Source organism: Camelus ferus, chromosome 14, assembly GCF_009834535.1.
Source record: "Camelus ferus isolate YT-003-E chromosome 14, BCGSAC_Cfer_1.0, whole genome shotgun sequence".
NCBI classification, from domain to species: Eukaryota; Metazoa; Chordata; class Mammalia; order Artiodactyla; family Camelidae; genus Camelus; species Camelus ferus.
Genome location: NC_045709.1, coordinates 37,040,590 through 37,055,831, shown reverse-complemented (window position 1 = coordinate 37,055,831; position 15,242 = coordinate 37,040,590). Strand labels below are relative to the sequence as shown.

The 15,242-nt window shown below is 40.1% G+C and overlaps 1 protein-coding gene across 2 annotated transcripts in view; it reads left to right on the top strand.

Annotated features, from left to right (window-relative positions):
- CLDN10 (claudin 10) overlaps positions 1 to 15,242 on the top strand; it is an 88,980-nt gene that overhangs the window by 70,153 nt on the left and 3,585 nt on the right. For both annotated transcript variants that reach the window (XM_006191422.3, XM_006191421.3), the window contains exons 2-3: positions 4,244 to 4,405; positions 4,495 to 4,576. In XM_006191422.3, coding sequence (XP_006191484.1) covers positions 4,244 to 4,405; positions 4,495 to 4,576 — 244 coding nt within the window. The remainder of the gene's footprint in view (positions 1 to 4,243; positions 4,406 to 4,494; positions 4,577 to 15,242) is intronic.

Genomic DNA, 15,242 nt, shown 5'->3' with positions numbered 1-15,242 from the left:
AGTCCTGTTTCTCCACATTCTCACCACTAAGTTTTTCATCCAGTATAATGGCTGACATCTTGTTATCATTTTAATTGGCATTTCCCTAATGACTGTGATTTTGACCATCTTATGTACTTATTGACCATTAATTTTTCTGTGTGTACTTTTCCTGTCCATAGCTTATTCCCATGGTTCTGTTGTTTCCTCTTGCTTTAAATGATTTTTTTTAAAATTCTGGATGTCAATCATTATATATGTTGCAATCTCGGCCATTGCTTCTCCTTTAAATGTTTGATGTCTTTTCTGATACAAAACATTGAAATGTGTACTGTAATCGAATTTATTAGTCTCTTTCTGCTGGCTCTGCCTTTTGTGGCTTAGGAAGGCATTGCCTACCCCAAAGGGATAAACACTTTTCAGCATCTCCCAGAGTAATATTTTGCCAGGGGAGTGTTCAACCACACAGCTACATTTTCACATAGACAGAAGTCGATTCCCCTGCTTGCCAGTGGTACTTCCAAGAGCAGGCACCTTTGCTTGTTCGCACCCTGCCTTTAATTTTCCGGGCAGCTGCATCTGCTGGATGCTGGTCCTGAGGCAGGTCTTGTCGACAGCACACTGAATGTGGACTTCTGATGCTGCGTTTGATGTGGTGGGAGAAAGCTATGTTACCAGAGGCTTGGTGGCCACAGGCCTGAGCAAGCCAGGCCTCCCCTTAAAACAGGCAGAAAAATCCAAGAAGGGAGAGAGAAGGCTCATGGCTCTCTTTTGTCTAGACTTAGGTGGAAGAACATGCCTCTTAGACACAGAAGATGGAGTCATTATTCTGTATTTCCTATATAAGGTCAAAGCTCTGACTCCTCACCATCAGAGGGTATCATTGTTACCCCAGTTTTCCCTCTCAGGAAAGAGCTAACTGTGTAGACTTAATGTTATGCCTTGTTAAGATTCCAACTCTTATTTCTGCTTAGAATCAATCTTAGTGTTATGAAAAGGAAGCTTTGATGTGTTTCTTACCACTCACTGGACACTTAGTCCATATTACTCCTCCTGTGAGGCAAGTGCTATTATCCCTGTTTTACAGTTGAGAAACAGGCTTGGAGAGATTAGGTCATGTGATCCAGGACACGCAGCAGGGATATGGAAGAACCAGAGCTGAAATTCAGAGTTCATGCTTCCCTCAGAGGATCTGCAAAAAGTGCACAAAGCTACTAGCATGAGAAAAGCGCATTCTCTTTCCTTCCTTCCCTCTGCAGCTAGCACACGTGCTCCTAGGGAGCTGTCTCCACCAAGTGGATATTTTCATTTTTTGCTAGTTGGAAATGGAAAATAAGGTACATTTGGAAAACACTTAACCTTTAAGGGACACCTTGGAGGTTTCCTCCAACAGAATTCATTAACTTAAAGACTCAGTATTTTACTAATTGAAAAACTCACGGTTGAGTGAGCTGGTGATTTCTGTTTATTGCTCACCCATATTCCTTTCAAAGCACCACTTGAACTGCAGCTGAGAAGCATTTTCAGCCAGGTTGTTTTTAGTGTATGCCATCTATTTTTGTTAGTGGAAATGTTTGCCCTTTCTTCCGAGGGAAGAAACTATAAATTATACTTCAGAGAACTTCGGAGCAAATATGTTCATGCCTCAGCACTTTAATGTGTTAATTAGCTATTAACGGTGTCAGTAAATTAGGCCTGTCAAAAATAATGGCCTCCTTGACTAGGTTTTTATCACCACTTCACTTGAGGGTGTTACTTAGAAGTTTTGACCTCTGGAACTGTTAAAAAGCAAGGTTGTTGAGGTCTGCCTTGCAGAAGATAAACTCCGAGAGGGTTTGTTAGAAGTTACCTATGGCCTGAGTTTGTGGGTATTGTAAGGACTGGTAACCCCTAATTTAAAGACCTCAGGCTTCCCGATAAGTTGATTCCATTTATGGCTGGCAGTGGAGTTTATCCCCAGGAACCCCGAACCCTGATCTTTGCTCCTGGTTTCAGAAAATCTAGCCAGTGATTGTGCTGGTGAAGTGCCTTCTTTTGTGCGTGTGCGTTAGCAAGTTATTGCTACTGTTCTCATGCCAGAGAGAGGAACCTTCTCCCCACATCAGGGTTCTGGTGGCTTCTGAGGAAGGACCTGGCCTCATAAGAACCTGCTGTTTCTGTTTCTCCTCTTGCATCGAGAGGGCAGAGCCAGTCCTGCTGCAGGTACTAGGGCTTAGATGGGAGAACTGAGTGAGAATCTCAGAAAAAAATAGTATGAGTAGAGGTTAAAGTTTCAAGTCTACTGTTATCTTCCCAGTCATATTAAAGGTTGAATGCATCAGCCTGGAATTCTAACCACCGTGTACCTACTGTCTGGGAAAATGCATTCCGAGTTCTGAGTGATCAGATTGTAGACAACCTTCTGCAAGGCTCGTGTTTTCTGTACATAAAGCCTATAAGATTATTAAAGTAAATGCAAATTAGGGTGCATGATAAAGTTTTCTAGGATAGTTTGGGTTTTTTTTTAACATATATGTAATAAAGGTTACATCATATACACTTTATTGTCTGTTTAGGTTTGCAGTCAGAGTTAGCTAAAATACCTCAAAACCATAGATTAAAATAAATCTCAAAAAATTACGAAACCACACCACTGTCCCAGTAGCTCTGCTGGTCATTGATGAGCCAGTTGTGGTTTTCCTGGGAGGACTCTCTTTAATCGTGCAAGGAGCTAATGGGCTTCCTCCTCCTGTGCTGCTCCTGCCCACTGGGGTCTGGCTGGGGGACTCGAGGGTTGGCGTATAAAATACAGCTGGGTCAGTATTTGGCAGCAGAGACACAGATGGCCCTGCAGCACTATTATTGCTACCAAAATAAGCCTCCATTATCCTGTTTTCCTAAAAATGTTTCTTTTGCTGTTTTTGATAGCCTCGCCATCAGTGAAATTGTTTTCTGTCTGAAAACAGTTCACACTATAGAAGATCTTCGTCATTGCTTTCTGTATTTGCAGGGGCCAAAATTTGTTCAGTTAATTAGAGCATCCTCTGTATACCTTAAAGATGGATCCTAGAAATAGGATTACAACTTGAATTTTTATTCTTTCCCAAAGAAACGTGGGTCGGAAGCCACCTTCCAGCATTATTCCCTGAACTTATGATTATTGTAGCCCTAGAATTATTATTTATCATAGGCTTTGCCTGAACACAATCATAAATGATTTGGTGTATCTTGGCACTTGTTAGTTTTTTCAAATTAAAAAGTTTGATTCCAGATGTAAACCTCATATGTATATATGTTCATTTGCTTAACAAATATTTACTTACGCCTAGTGTGTGCCATCACTATTTCAAATTGAAATATGGCACTGTTTCAGGCTGAAATGAAAATGACATGTGGTAAAAATACATCAGTTTGAATCCCATTAATTTAAAATTTGATAGTGTTTGGACAAAAGCCAGGCTGAAGTTTACCATCACACTGGCTGTGCAAATAAAAATATGTGACTAAGACAATGAATGGTTTAGGAGGAATGATCAAACAAACCAACAGAACAAGTTTTTAGGATACTTTGAAAGCACCCATTTATATACAAACAGTTAATTTCAGAATTATAAAATATTCTTCAAGTAACCAACCAATGCTTATTTAAACCCAATTTTATATGTGCCCTGAAAAATTTTTAAGAAGTTGTTGAACTACATCTTGATTTAGACTCCTCATGGTTCATGGTGATATTCCAGCTGGTCTCATTTATTAATCTTTCACTAATATGAGAAGATTTGACTCTTTGGAGCTCTTGCTGCCCAGTTATAAAGTATACAATGCAAAACCGTTAAAACATCTTTTTAAAAAGTCTGATGTGCCAATGAGTAAGAGGGTTGAGATAGTGCCAGCTGAGGTTTCTCACGGTGAGAGGCAGTGTGGCATGAATTTTATAGTCAGACCTGGATGGAATCCATTTCTGCCTCTCACTAACTCATCTCTGGTATATTATATAACCTTTGTGTGCCTCAGTTTCCTCATCTGCAAACATGGGAACAATAACACTCAGAGATATATATGTCTTGAGCATCATGCATATGCCAAACTGAAAAATGTGTGACATAAAACAGGCAGTCCATATAGATTACCTTGCTTCCCTTCCCTGCTTGTCTTACCATGTGTTTTAACCATTATGGTTATTTTTTTTGGAAAACAACAATCATTCAGAGGAATAACATTAAATGAGGGTTTCTCCCTGGACAACCACACGTATGTTAATGTAAATGACCTACTCTAATTGCAGGTTATATCCAGGCATGTAGAGGACTTATGATTGCCGCTGTCAGCCTGGGCTTTTTTGGTTCCATATTTGCCCTGTTTGGAATGAAATGTACCAAAGTCGGAGGCTCAGATAAAGCCAAAGCTAAAATTGCTTGTTTGGCTGGGATTGTATTCATACTGTCAGGTAAATAGCAACTTTCTTCCAAACAAGGTGCTTCACGATATTAATGGAACGCTACTAACCCTAGTATTTTCCCTCTGATGCTTTTTTAGGGCTATGCTCAATGACCGGGTGTTCGCTGTATGCAAACAAAATCACAACAGAATTCTTTGATCCTTTCTTTGTGGAGCAAAAGTAAGTACACTTCTTTGTATGTTTGTGGCTCACAGGAAATGTACATAAAGTCACCTTCCAAATTAAGATACATAAATTTCCTCCATTGGTTATGAAAGTGAGACATACTGATAAGTGGTGTTTGATGACATCATTCAAGAATAAACATTTTATTTGCTCTATTGGCAAACGATGCATTGAATCACTGCTTTAGTCTTACAAAGTGTCTTGTCTCTAAATAGCTCAAGGCATAGGATTTAGAACTTTAAATGTCACCTGCTGTACATCATAAAATTGAAGTCAAGTGGAGGAAAAGTGGAAGAGAAGTATACGATGGGGAGGAAAGAATGATACAGTGAGACAGCAGCAAAATTAGAGTTTGCCTTGATTGTTGACCATCCAAAATGATACTTACCAGGTGCTGGTCTTTGGGCCAGTTTCCATCTCACACATTGAGATTAAAGCTGAGACTGTGATCCTGAAAATTAGAAACATTTCAATGATATTAAAGGAAATATTATTTTCATTTAAAAACATTTTTATTGAAGTATAGTCTGTTTACAATGTTGTATTTCAGGTGTACAGCAAAGTGATTCAGTTATACATATACATGTATGTATTTTTTCTTTTCAGATTCTTTTCCATTATATGTTATTACAAATATTATTTTCATTTTTAATTAGCCTTTTATGTTTGTCCTGTTAACCACGGCCTTACCAAGTCCCACCAAATAAACCTTTGTTAAGAAATTGTCTGTGATGCAGGATCTTTAAAAAATGCTCTAAGAGTGGCGCAGACACCCAGATGTGACCGGTCTCAGCTGTGGGTGAATGCTTTGGCACTTATAGACCAGTTTGTTTGTTGTTGGTTTTTAACCATGGGCTATTGCTTTTTATAGTTTCCCTAGGCTTATTTCTTTGCATTGGAAAAATCCAAGGGATACCAAATTAGGAATAATAATAGATCAGGTATTTTGTCTCCCGTGAGAGTATTCCCACAGACCTCTGTAGGAAGCCGCATGTGTGTACTCGTGTACTGCGATCAGCAGGGCTGGGATTCTCTTTCAGTCTTCAGATCCAATGTTACAGAATTTAAAAAGAGTAATTACTGAAATGGCTGGTGGGGTGTCCATTTATTTTTTCTGGTGGATTTAGGGGTCTTTAGAAGATGATTTTTCTCGTACTATCTATCTTTAGTATAATTTATGCATTAATAGTAAATTAAATGATGAAATTATGATGAAAATAACAGCTAACACATGTTGAGCCCCTACTACGTACCAAGTAAAGCATTGCAAATATTATTTTACTTTATTTTAGTTTACTCTTACAACAGTCTTATGAAGTAGGTTCTCTTGGGACTCCCTTTTTTAAATTGGGAAAGAATTCAAGTAATGTGTGCGAGGTAACTTGGACTAAACTCATAGGCTGATTGAGCTGTGATTTAAGCCAGGCAGCCAAACTCTTGAACATTTACTCTAAAATACATGATGTATAATATTACACTATTTGGTAATTTTTTGTGACCGTATGCCACGTATATTTTTCATCAAGGAAGTTACTTTTGTACATTAGTGTTTATTTTGAAATTTTATTAAATGGAAAACAAAAATGACTGCTTCAGACCCCAGTATAACGTTTACTCCCCTGCCTGTGTTAGAAAAATATGTTCTGATTTATAAACTTTCTCCTAACTTTTGATAATGAGATTTGCACAGATGTGCATGACACCAAACATGGGGAAGAAAACTGTTCTATTGAAGATTAGAAATATTTCAGCGCTATTTAAATGCTACATTTTTATTTATTTCAGGGTTTGGTATCATAAATATACCACAAAGTCCTATTTCTCATGGTTTATTTTATTAAAGATATTGCTAACTTTTCTAGACTGTCTTGTCTGCATCACTGTTTTTATTTTCCTGACCATTATTAATGATGTCTTTGTCAGAGTCTTAAAAATCATTTTTTTTCCTCACAAGGCTGGGGCCAATTCCTGTGTGCACGGTAACTTAAACCTGCCCCTTTTGTGATTTCTTTTTGTGCTTGCTATATGCTCAGTCACCTAACTCCAGTTTAGTACCATTGGAATTTCTTATTCTTTTAGATTTTGGTTAAAGTCAGTTCAGTAATTATGGACTCTGAGAGGTTTTCCTTTTTCCTGCATTCTTGGAGCTATGTCGAACTATCCCATCCCCGCTGTGAGCCTCCAGCAGCCCCGTTTGTGTCTATGCCTACTCTCTTTCTGTCTGTATTCTCGTCTGAAAAATCAGGTTAACCATAGAATTGCTGTGTGAGTTAAGAGAGTGTGTATATATACCCTTAGAACTGATTAGAAAAGAACAAAACCCCTGTATTAGCTACTACTAAATAGTGTTAGCTGTTATTAAGATTGCTTTTTAATTTGTGTGTAGCAGTTCAGATGTGGCTTACCTTTATGGGTGTTTGTATTAGCTCTTTTCTGCAGTGACTTAAAAATATAACACCTACAGTTTGCCAATTTACCAAATGTCGTTAAAAACGCAGGGGCTAGGGGTTGTGAAAAACACCACAGCTTACAGATTGGTAATATTTACAAATTACAGGCCCTTCACACCAAAAAAATATAGACTATCAAAAAAAAAAAAAAAAAAGAGTTGGGGGGAGGGTATAGCCCAGTGGTAGAGTTTGTGCTTAGCATGCATGAGGTCCTGGGTTCAATCCCCAGTACTGCCATTAAATTTAAAAAAAAAAAACCTAATTACCCCCACCCTCTCAAAAAGAAAGTAAAGAGAAAAGAAAAGAAAAAAAAAAAAAGCCCCATGTATGGAGAACCTGTTAGCTCCTTGAGCCCACTCACATCTGCATCCTGGCAGGGCCTTGCACAGGAAGGGCCCTCCGTAACTTATGTAAAATCCAGCTGGATCAAGGAATCATCAGCGCCTGTTGAGAATTGTACATACGATCAGATGCTGATTACCCGCTGTGGGAGAAAGGTGGCATGAAGATGACATGGGACACCTACAGGAATTCACAGACTTTACTTAAATAAAACTCACTTCTGTAAAAACCAACCAGTCAGCTAACTTGATGTCATCTGTTTTCCCTTTATCAACACCTAGAGGAGAAGGAGATGAAAATTAGGAAGATTAATAAGCTGCAAGTTGGGTGTCAACACAAAATAAACTGCTTCCATAGGTCTTAAAATATCATCATCATTTTTAAAGTGAGATTTTGATTTTGGCAAATGTGAGGGCAGTGCATTTCCTTAGCTGGCATTTGCTAGAATTTAGTAGTTGGCACCTGTGATGTAGTTTGTACTGCACTCAGAGAGGGATATGTTGGAGAATCACTGCTGAAGGCAGGACCTGCCCTAGAGGAGCTGGGATAAGGGTACCACTCTAGGGAGGTCCTGACTACTTTCTTGATGTCTTTATTGATCTGCATGAGAATTCCTTGAGGTCAGGAAACATCTATTTCATCTCTTACTTGCCTAGCATGGTGCCTGGTAATTGAAATCCTTATCCATAGAACTAGCCCTTCCAGGATGAGCAAAAAAAAAAAAAGCCTTCTGTTATCTCAGCAGACTGAGGAAGCCTCGGAGAGGATGGACAGAGAAGGCGGGCTCACTCTCCTCTTCCCATCCTTATTGCGCTTTCATCTTCCTAAAGTGATTCCACCACCAAGCAACACCTCTCCCTCCAGCCCTAGATGTCCTGACTGCGCCAGCCACCGGCATGCATGTGTTTGGCCCTTGGGAAGGGCAGTGAGGAACAGCTGCTTGCCATGTGCCCTAGTTTAAATTTCCAGTGAGCAAATACTTGCTCTAAAATGCACTGGAAAACAGGCCACAAAACCTGGTTTTGTGGCTGTTGCTTTCCTTAATAATTCTCTGCTATGTTAATTGATCTTATTTGTGGATTTCCAGAACATCCCTATGTAAGGCCCACTTTGGTTGCCTAAGTTAGAAATACACAAATAAGCTCATCAACAAAGTTCCCACCACATTCCTACTATGTGCAGGGAACTCAACAGGCGCTTTATTGATGAGGAAATAAAGATCGTGGCAGTAGCACTGCACACAGCATCAGGCTTTGTGTCCGAAACCCCTCCTTTCCCTCAACTTATCTGGGAAGATGTTTCTTCCTGCCTACAATCATTTGACAGAATCACAGTCTTTGAACAGTTTCAGCTGACTGTGGTTGTGTTCTGCTGTTTCCCCATTTTTTTCCCTCTTGTTTTGCTTCCTCGCCTTCATTCAAGTTGTGATGATGTTTTATGGCTCTGGGGTGGGCTCTTGCAAAGCCTTGAAAGCTATTTCTCAACTCTTCCCTTTGGGCTGTTTCAAACCAACTTCCCCGTCTTTATTAGAGCAAAACCCACCAAATTTAAAAAAGAAATCTATCTTCTTGCAAGCTTACGGTCACAAGCACCCTATCACGGTGTTGAAATATAATTACATTATTCCCACCGCGGCTTTGTTGTCCAAACCATTAACTTCCTGAGTGTCTTGCTTTGTTTTTCCTTAAATAAACTGTTCCAGGGAAGAACTGATTAGCATAAAGAGACTTCTTTTCACATCATGCAAAGTTGGAGCACTGAGGCGATTTCCTCACTTGAGGAAACAGGGCATTGTCATCTTAGGTGCCTTCTCTTCTAGTCCGTGAAATTTATTGTTGATGTTTTGGCTCATATATTCATGTTGGGTCTTATTCTCCAGCCCTTTTATTTTCAGAGTTTGTAAAACCATGGAGTTATTTATCACTGGCCCTCTTCATTCCTGGCATAGATTTAATTTCTACTTTAGGATTTAATTTAATTTAGTTTAAATTTACTTAGGTGAAAAATCTTTTCACCATTGTGATTATTTAGTAGTTAGAAATAAACAGCTGTCTTCCTCCTGGTAAATTTTCTCATTCTTGTTATCTATCAAGTAAAATGCACAATAGACAATTCAAGAAGTACGTTTCTAGATGACACACATTTTCCTGGGTGACGGTGAAAGGATTATCGATCTCACTAGGTGACCTTGCCAAGATTTTTAACTTCTGTCTTCTGTCCTTACTATAATTTAATGAATTATAGATGTTTTGTTTACTTAAGCTTACTCCAATCATGAGGTTATTTGGAGAATGAATTAAGTGGTAAACAGCTCAGAGATTCTCGGATAAGGGATTCCACAGAAGTGCTAAGTGTTAAAAACAAAACAGAATTCGACTGTTAAATATTAAGAAGGTGTTATTCCGTGATTTCTGTGGTAGCACTGGCCGCTTCAGATCACCAGAAGTGCTCTGATGCTTTTGTTATGCCAGCATGACTTAAAAATGTACTTGGAAACCAAGTGTTTGGCAACTGTGTTTTGTTTTCACTGACCAGTATATGAAGTCACCGTTCCTTCCAGTTTGCTGTGCCTTCTGGTGACGCAGCTTTTACCACCCCCCCCCCCCCCGTCCCTCTCCTTTTCACATCCTGGTGAAGCCCTGCAGGACTCGTGTTCTGGGTGGGGAGCACTCCCGGGTGCTCCCTTTGGCCCCCTTGCTTCTGTTGTGGCCCCACTAGGCAGTAGCACTTGCTTATCGGTCCACCGTCCAAGCCAGACCAGGAGCATCTCAAAGCAGAGACTGTCCTACTGGTTTTGCAATCTAACTGTACTCCGTGACATTTACAGCAAGGATGATCGGTCAGTAGTGGTGCATGATTGTCTGTCTGTCTGTCTGCATCTCTCCTGGAGTGGAAAGACTGAGCGTGCTTGTGGGCATTGGGTTAAAGGAATGGGGAGGAGAGGCAGCGTACACACTGTTTAACTCTGAGGACCCTGGATCCAGGCTGCCAGGGAGGAAGCCCCAGTTCTGCCACTTATTCGTTGTATCACCTCGAAGAAATTACTTGTCCTTTCTGTGTCCTGTGTTCCTCACCTGTAAAATGGGAATAATAGGGACTATGAGGTTGTGAGGATTAAATGAGATAGTACTTTTCAGCTGTTTAGAATGGTTCCTAGCATGTAGTCAGCGTTCAGTAGATGTTAGCTGTTGTTTTTAAGGGTGCTGACCCTTAAGCAGAGGTTATTAATGTAGTAGTGTATTACCTTATATGACATATTAAGGGTGGTCACAGAGAAACGTGTATTGAAATGTTGGAGACCTAGTGGAAAGGGTAACTGTCGTTAAGACTCTTGGCTCACAAGTGGAAGGCAGGTTTGTAAGAGACCTGGCACGTGAACCCATTTAAAAGAAACACTCGTGTGATTCCTAATCTTCATTTCTGGTCATCTCCATCGCAGCACTGAGTTAGAGATACATGATAGTCTGAAACTGGCAAATGGAGAGATATTCCTGAGACCCTTCTCATGAGAACGCACCCTGCGCACAGCTTGCCAACACCAGGTTCGATTCTGAAGTGTTTTCAGGTGGTCTGCGGAGGATTCTGAAGATGATGTAGGATATGCTTTTAATTGACCCATTCAGTTCTGCTGCAAGTGCACCTGTATATTTTCCCCTCAACACAAACAGATGTGCACGCCCACCTCCACAGACACAGACTTTTGCCAGTCACTCCCTCACATGTCACAGGAGAGCACTGGTTGTTTTAGGAATTTCCTGTGTCAGAGCACAGCCCTCTCTGCAGTGTCAGTGTATTCAGACATCAAAGTTTGCGTGAAAACATGTTATTGGGTCTACCTTGAGTGTTGTGATTCAGCACATGATTTCTCACTTAAAATCAAGCCCAGTAAACCCCCAGTTATCCACATGAATTGAGATCAATAGCATGGATGTTGGTCAATAACAGATTTGTTTTTGAGTTGAACTGTGGAATTGTGGCGGCATGAGATATTCCTTTTAAATTACAATTTACTTTGGCCAATACTATATTAAGTTGTACCATGGATGGCTTTTAAAATTTCCTTGAACAGCTGTCAAGAATTAGAACTCCTATAAAGGTATCCACTGCACACTTTACACACGAGGGAGGGAGGCAGAGAGGTTAAGAGGCAGTTTTTCGAGTTAGGTCTCTGCTCAGCTCCTGGCTCTTGCTTCTCTGTGAGCTTAGGGAAGACGCAGTTGCTTCGTCTGGATAACAGGAATAGCACCCCCCTGCTTCTGAATTTTGGGAAAATTAAAGGAAACAACATAGATACAGCACCCCTCACAGCAGCACATGGTAGTGATTAGTAAGTGTTACCTGTTACTAACACAACCCGTCTGGAGTATTCTGAACTACCCTAATGATAAACTCATAACACATGAAAAGATAATGCATGCATGTCTGTTATGAACACTGCAAAGCAATTTAGAATTGACACACACACAAAAAATCAGTCATTCTTTTGCATTTCCTAGATGTGAGAATTCTCCATGAAGGTTCCATATGCAAGTTACATGCTTATTATTTAAATTATCCCATTCTACTCTAGCCACCTTTCAGGAGGCATCTGCCACTGGTTTGTAGTGCCTTGAGAAGCCTTGGGTAGGAAATCTTGTGGCATCTTCCAGGCTGTTGAGAGAACTGTTAACTGATGTGAATTGTATAAGGGAGACGAGACTGCAACAGCCTCGGGGAGGACACGGGCACTGAACACCCTGCTTCTGGTACCTGGGACCCCAAAAGAATGTGGAGCATTTGGGGGAAATGTGTGTTTGTAGCTAGTACCTGTAGAAGGCTTATTTCCGTAAAATTCATTCATGCAGTTATACAGACCTTGGATTATATAAGCCTATGAGTTGAGGAAAGTTTCTTTGAGACGGTAATCTTTAAAAGAATGGCATACCAATAGCATTCACTTTTAAACTTAACACTGATTATATATGGGTACACTTACTAAACTTTAAATTTAAAAAAAACCCATTTAGTTGTTTTAAGGTAACTGAAATGTTTTGGCTGCTACCACCCTTGATTCAAATGAGAAGTAGGCAAGTATGTCTGAAAAAAAGATGATCCTAGATGTCAAAAGACCTGGCTTCTCGCCCTGGGACCTTCAGCAAGGTCACTCACTGTTCTCTGGGGACCTTAAAAGGATGAGGTTATTTTCATTCGTTAAACGGTTTTTGTCTTGTTTTGGGAGAAGCTGCACTTTCTTTTTTTCCAAGCCCAGCAATGACAACACTCACCTCTTTTTGTGCTGGGTGAAAAGACAGCCTGAGGGAATTCGGAAAAAATTCCATACTGTAGAGCCAGTGAGAAGGTAATGAGCCAGGGAGAGAGAAAACCCGTATCTTTCTGAAATGACAACTGAAAACACGGTGTCCATTAAAAAAATTTTTTTTAAATAAGTGAAGGAATAAATAAACCTAATTACCTCTCCCCGCCGAAAATACACGCACACACACACACAAACTGCACAAAAAAACAAAGAAAAAAACCCCATGATGCACTGATTGTGTTTTTTCATATTGATACCATATTTTACTTAGCTAAAGTTTACATAAAAGGAAGAAAGAGTGGCGGTTAAAAGCTCAGGGTTTGGAGTCACAGATTCGGGTTTTAAGTCTCGGTTCTGTTAGCTGAGATATGGGGCAATCATTTTAATCTCCCTCAGCTTCAGTTTTCTCATTTGTAAAATGACGGTAGTAAGACCTATCTCTCAGGTTTGTAATGAAAATCAAATATGATAAAATATGCAAAAAAAAAAAAAAAAAAACCACAAGACCCAGCACACAAAACAAAATCCTGGCAGTACTCATAGCTGTTGTTATGGTGGACTTTTACTTAAACCATGTCTATATGGATTTGGGAGAACAGGTCATGTTTACTTTGCAAAAACATGCTCTTCTGCTTCTATTGTTATGTTTCATCACACTCGAATTATTTGCTTAATATCTGACCATCCCTGCTAGACTGTGAGATCCTTGAGAACAGAGCTGTGCCCTCATCTGCCCCAAAACACGAGTAGCACAATGCCTGGCCTGTCATTTCTGTGGTGGTGACCAGGGAACTACACCTGTTCCCCGTGGAGGACACATCAAGTCATCCACAGGGGTTTAGGTGCAAGAAAGACAAAAATAGGAGGTGAAAATGAGGGGTGTTCCTCAGTCCATTCCCTCAGCATTACTGTGCAGGTCACAAGGCTGAGGTACAAGGTGAAGAGTGAAGTGCATCACAGTTAAGGCCGCCAAGTGTGGTTCTGCCCTGGCTTTCTCAACAGGAAAGAAAGCCGTGAGCAGTGGCCAGGAGCCCCAGGTACAGCAGGTGGATGAGAGTAACTTCATCCAGTGTTTCAGAGTCCATTTTAATGCCTTAGACCTTTATGGTTTTTTTTGGGGGGGGGCAGAAATCTTAAGTGATTAATCTGTGTTCTACTCTCTCTGTATAGAAGTGAACATTTTCCCTATTGACTTGTTTACTGTATTCACATAAATTACATGAATTAAGGTCATGAGGCAGCTTTTGTTGAGTCCTAGCCCTTAAGCAGAATGTCTGAGAGATGTTGCAGAAACAGTGTTCCGATCTGTAAAATGAAGTTCTGTCCTCAGCCTGACGGTCGTGGATCTGTCTGGTGCCAAGCAGATTTATAGCCTTTCAGAACAGTGAAGAAGCTTTGGCGATTGTAACAGCATAATAAAAAGGCCTCGCTCTGAGTGGGAAAGGCTCTGGTCTAGGGCCAGGAGGATATTGTTAACCAAAGAAAGACCTGTAATGGATCATTTGAAATCTGGATAATAATCTGAGATATTGAAGTCAGCTGCTTAGCGTTACCAAAAATGAAGAAAGGCAGAGACAGTTTCCCGATGAATGTCAAAGGAGGCGTAGTCCAGAGCAAACTGGAGTGGATATTCCACGGTTCACTCTCAGTCCTGTCTTTCAATAAGACAAGTCCTTCCTGCCAGATCACGCACGCTGACAGGTGTGAATTCAAGTCACTGCTATACGTGTCTTTCAACAGAATGAAGAAGAAAAAGTCTGTAAAAGAAAGAACCAAGCCACAGAAGCCCTCAATCCAAATAGTTAACAATTACCGGTGTAGACGTGGAGTTGCTCAAAGACTTCAACTCTAAACTGGTGCTGTTCCTTAGACGTTTGTCTCTGACAGAATTCACAAGGAATTCAAAGGGAAATGATATTCTCCTTGGAATAGAGTCTATATTTAGTCACCTCAAGAAAATCTAAAAATATATTTAAAAACAGGAGTAAGTGAACCAGTTTTTAATATAAGCCAAACTCATGATTCCTAAATTCCTTCAGAATGTTTCAGGATGCTTAAATGAATATAAAGACATAGTTCCCAACATTTGTGCTGTCTGGGTAATTTATCCTCTGATTTGTACACATTCATATGCTCTTTTTAAATGAATTCATAGTGCCAAGCTATGGTTTATGATTTCTACCACCTTCACTTCTAATTGACTCCAATTAATAATTAGAGACATTTTTAACTGTGGTACCCAGCACTAGCATCCTATTTTAGAAAGCTAACTGTTTTAAGAAAAATCTCAAACTGTTTCTTCTAGGGGTGTGGGAACTAAGAGTCAGATACTAATGCGTAGTTTCAGGAGAGAAGACAGCCTAGACTCTAGGGGAAAAAATAAAGAGAAGTAGGAAGTATCATTAAATTGTGATCCTATAGTAATGTCCTCCGAGTAGAAACTTTCAGCATGCTCATCTTTTAGTGAAAGGATGGCAGCAGACGGGTTCAATGCTCATTTACTAGGGGACTAGCAGATGTTTTTAAGAGGTCCAGTGACAGGCACCTACAGCTTGGCAGGCCCTCTGCTCAT